Source organism: Scardinius erythrophthalmus, assembly GCF_964197995.2.
Source record: "Scardinius erythrophthalmus genome assembly, chromosome: 13".
NCBI classification, from domain to species: Eukaryota; Metazoa; Chordata; class Actinopteri; order Cypriniformes; family Leuciscidae; genus Scardinius; species Scardinius erythrophthalmus.
The window spans coordinates 38,448,528-38,452,697 of record NC_138233.1 but is presented as its reverse complement, the minus strand read 5'-3'; the positions used below and the strand labels follow the sequence as shown (position 1 = coordinate 38,452,697).

The 4,170-nt window shown below is 43.3% G+C and overlaps 1 protein-coding gene across 3 annotated transcripts; it reads left to right on the top strand.

Annotated features, from left to right (window-relative positions):
• The first annotated feature begins 1,658 nt into the window (after nucleotides 1-1,658).
• Nucleotides 1,659-3,758, top strand: LOC308700989 (uncharacterized protein). 3 transcript variants are annotated; one of them, XM_081382965.1, is made up of 4 exons: nucleotides 1,659-2,080; nucleotides 2,254-2,367; nucleotides 2,730-2,861; nucleotides 3,022-3,758. In XM_081382965.1, exons 2-4 carry the CDS (start codon nucleotides 2,283-2,285, stop codon nucleotides 3,576-3,578), a joined length of 774 nt encoding a protein of 257 aa, XP_081239091.1. In that variant the 5' UTR covers nucleotides 1,659-2,080; nucleotides 2,254-2,282; the 3' UTR covers nucleotides 3,579-3,758. The 3 variants fall into 3 exon arrangements, with proteins under 3 accessions (XP_081239091.1, XP_081239090.1, XP_081239089.1); XM_081382964.1 differs by having other exon boundaries at nucleotides 1,950-2,080; nucleotides 2,241-2,367; XM_081382963.1 differs by lacking the exon at nucleotides 1,659-2,080 and having other exon boundaries at nucleotides 2,083-2,367.
• Nucleotides 3,759-4,170: the final 412 nt, after the last annotated feature.

The following is a 4,170-nucleotide window of genomic DNA, read 5'->3' as shown; positions in this document are numbered from 1 at the left end:
AAACATAGTGTTGCACATTTTATTGGTGCAAAGATGAGTATGATATGAGTAGGCCTATTTTGTACAACATTTGCAACTGTTTTTAATTAGAAGCATCACAATTTTAAATTTGTGTTTACTGTTAGTTACATAGCGACTATACTGAACAGACATGCACATAGGTTTTTTTTTTTTTTTTTTTTTTTGCAAAGTAAAGCATTGAAAATATAATAAATAAAAGCTCTGTAAACACTTGCATTTTTTGCAAGACTATAAGTGTGTCCAATCGAGTAATCAAAAGTTGAACACTTGGGCCAAATAGAGGAATACATGCAAGTAGACAAGTGGTCAAGTGCAAAGACCGCAAGTGTGGGTATTTGGACAGACATGAGTCATAATACTAATTATGGTTATTATTACGACATCTGGGGTGCTTCTCAATATCCCTCCTCGTCTCCTCTCTCGTCCGTCCTCCATCCTATGACCCGGAAACCGATCGAGCACAGCCATCTTGAAGGACATCTCAATTCTCTAATTGCACCGCGAGGAGTTGAGGATCGAGGAGTCAGGAGGCTTCCTGAGGAGTCATGAGCGAGGATACACAGGTGCATCCTATGCGGAAGAGTTTTATCGACTAAAACGTGACGCACGTATAAATTCTCCTCCCCCTTCACATCGGCCACAATAATTTAGATTTATACTTTACTTTTGCAGTTTATATAAACCACACACCTCACATATTTCAACAGGGTATCTTTCTTTATTATTATTTATTATGAATTTCTTAAATAAACAAATTTCAACAACATGAGGGCAGATCCTCTGAGCGCTGCTGATGACGCGATGAAGTGACGCTCGAGTGATCAAGGATTCCAATGTATAAAAAAAGGCTTGTTTGAGATGAGCAAAATCTGCGCAGAATCGATCACCGGTGATCACCGCGAGATGCATGCCGGTTAGAAATGTGTCCGAGTGCGGTCTGCCTTGCTCTGATGTCATGCTGACGTATGTCAAAAATCTCTCGCGAGCGCAAGGCGCACGTGTCGGATTCTGCAGTCGGGCGCAGTTGCTCTCCACCGACTGCGCTGATCAAAAGCATGATGGGAAACGACTTACTGACGACACAGCTTAATGCTCATTGGTTTAAACAACTGTGATGTATTGTTGTCTTTTAAAATGTTTGATTTTAAAACTCTAATATCATGTTTTATGTGTATAGCCTATGTCAGGGCTATTCAATTAGTTTCATTCGAGGGCCGCATCATCAAATCGAAAAGTTGAGGTGGGCCGGTGGGTTGGTTTGGGGGTTTATCTTATTTATTGAAACATAACAGTTTCAATAAATAAGCTAAAGTAACCCAAAAGAAGTGTGGTATTTACTTGGAAATGTGGTACCCAACAGTATGCAAATATATAAAACCATAATAAATAAAAACTTGATAATTTACAGCTGTGTACAACTATTTTCCTTGGAACAAATAAATTATTTATACAAAAAAAAACACATGTAAAATGTAAAAACACATAAATGTCTGTATTAAAGAAAAAAATATTGATGATAAACATGTATTTGGAATGGAATTACATAACAAGTACTTTGGGTGTCTTGTTCATTTTATTTATTTTCATATAGAAGCAACGTAAAGAACTTAAATTCCATCCAGTTTATTGGCAACACTGTGCACGAGCGTGAATCCCGTGAATCCCGCGATATCCATCTTTGATCTCACAGGTGTCAGATCCACTGCGTGAGGAGAGAAGTGTCCGGCTTGCCTGCTCTTTTTTCACTCCTCCTCTCACTGCAGCCGCCTACTCTCGACTACATTTCAGGCGAGACAAGGCGCATCTCAAACAAGCCTATTAGCTTTCATTCGATTCCTCTGTCCTCGCGTCTTTTCCTTGCAGCCTTCCCTCGCATCCTACAGGGGCGGAGCTGAGACGCGAGGAAAGGAAGCGAGGAGAGGAAACGAGGATGCACAAATAAGAATTGAGAAGCACCCCTGGCGTGAACGCAGCGCTCCACTCCTCCAAACCTAATGAAACACACCTGAACAAGCTAATCAAGGTCTTCAAGATTAGGCTACTAGAAAGCTACACGCAGGTGAGTTTCATCAGGGTTGGAGTTACCCAGACCTCCTTGGATCTTTAAAAACGCGTTTCCATAAAGTTTTTATACAGTGATTTATGTTGCGGGATTTAGCAGCACGTGTTTGCATTGTAGTATTTTGTGCCTCACTGTCCCTTCTGACAGACTAATTTAGTGTTTTTCAGTAGAGTTGATTGTGAGATCACTGATCAAGAGGATGACAGCTCGAGTGTACTGCTGGTTGAGTGTTGTTTTATTCTGCCTATTTGCATGTTTGTGCTCAACACATGCTGGAGTCGCAGGTGAGAAGATCTTTTATCTTCATTACACAGTCTGAAAAAATGCATAAATAAATGCCTTACAAAATATGATTTCTTGTGAACATGTAGCTAGTACATTAATAGTAAACTTATGAAAAACACATTAACTGTCCATTGTCTCCTATCTGTATTGTGCTTATATTACACACCTCACTACCCTTTGTCTTTAAAACTGATTGACAGTTTAGTGATAAATAGAATTTATTCTTTATTTTAAGCAGATAAATATTATGCATATTTTTAAGTTTGAGACCTATATTTCAAAACCTCTGACTTCTAAATACTGAAACCTTTACAACACTCTGTGGTCCCTTTTAACGATCCTCTTGAATCCTCTTCTGTAGAGTCCGGTCAGTGTCCGGTGATGCTGACGGTCGTGCCGTCCCAACGAGGATGTACTTCTGATGAAGACTGCCCTGGAGGACATAAATGCTGTCAATTTCCCTGTGGGCCTGCATGTGTGCCGCCTGTTTTTAGTGAGTACAGATAGCACAGTTTCACAGAATTGCTTTACAAAATTTATAAAGATGAATATTTAAAATACAATTCACTCTGTAACACATGCTATTCATGATTTGAGTTTTGAGCTGAATGTCACAGAAAGGACAGACTAAAGATGAATCTTTATCCCTCCAGTGAAGCCTGCGGCCAAACCGCCAAAGCCTCCCATGAAGCCTGAAGCCGAACCGCCAAAGCCTCCCGTGAAGCCTGTGGCCGAACCGCCAAAACGTCCCGTGAGGCCTGCGGCCGAACCGCCAAAGCAGCCTGAGTGGGACGGAGACCATGACGGCCGCCGCGGTCACGCTCACCATGACGGCCGCCGCCGTGGTCACGATCACCATGGTGACGGCGATTACGATCACCATGGCGACGGCGAATACGATCATCATGACGGCGGTCACGATCACCATGGCGAAACACCAAAGCCTTCCGTGAAACCTGCGGCCGAACCGACATGGCAGCCTGAGTGGGACGGTCACTATGGCCGCCGCCGCGGTCACTATGGCCGCCGCCGTGGTCACTATGGCCGCCGGCGCGGGCCTCTGCGGTCACGATGCCGTGAAAACTGCGGCCGAAACGCCGCAGCCTGCCGTGAAGCCTGCGGCCAAACCGCAGCAGCCTGCCGTGAAGCCTGTCGCCGAACCGCCAAAGCCTCTCGTGAAGCCTGTGGCCGAACCGCCATGGCAGCCTGAGTGGGACGGAGACCCTGACGGCCACCGCAGCGGTCACGATCACCATGACGGCCGCCGTGAATCATGACATTGATTTTGCTGAACCCATGTCGTCTTTTACAGCTCAATTAAGTGCTTTATTCGTATGCAATGTTCCCTGTTTATCACCAAATAGTTGAATTAAAGTTTTGCTTGATTGGAGTTTTTCTGTATAAAAAAAAGTACTTCTCTTTCTGTACATGTGGTTATCTTCTGTGTCGACAGTGAAGTGTTTCATCCTCCAGATAGTCAAGGAAGTTGGTTTATCCTGTCTAATCAGGGAAGGTTGTTAACGTTATCCTCTGCAATGACAGAGAGGAGTAATTCTCTGTATAATAAGGGAAGATTTGTCCTCTGCTTAGTCAGGGAAGGTTAACAGCTTTTACAGTTCATGTTAAGGTGTTTTATCCTCTGTCAGGAAAACATCTAGCCTGACGTCGTCATACTCTATTCTAGTCAGAATTTGAGTCTGATACTTTTCCATTGAGCATTGATTATGGGGCGTGTTTCAACCGAACCAGGAAATAAACGGCCTCTGCACTCAATTGGATAGATCTAGAACCAATCAGAGCAA

Excerpts from the sequence above, each read along its gene's own strand:
- LOC308700989 (XM_081382965.1), top strand. The coding sequence starts at position 2,283 with ATGACAGCTCGAGTGTACTGCTGGTTGAGTGTTGTTTTATTCTGCCTA. Across the intron at positions 2,368-2,729 it reads AACACATGCTGGAGTCGCAG|AGTCCGGTCAGTGTCCGGTG; the intron begins GTGAGAAGATCT and ends CCTCTTCTGTAG. Across the intron at positions 2,862-3,021 it reads ATGTGTGCCGCCTGTTTTTA|TGAAGCCTGCGGCCAAACCG; the intron begins GTGAGTACAGAT and ends TTATCCCTCCAG.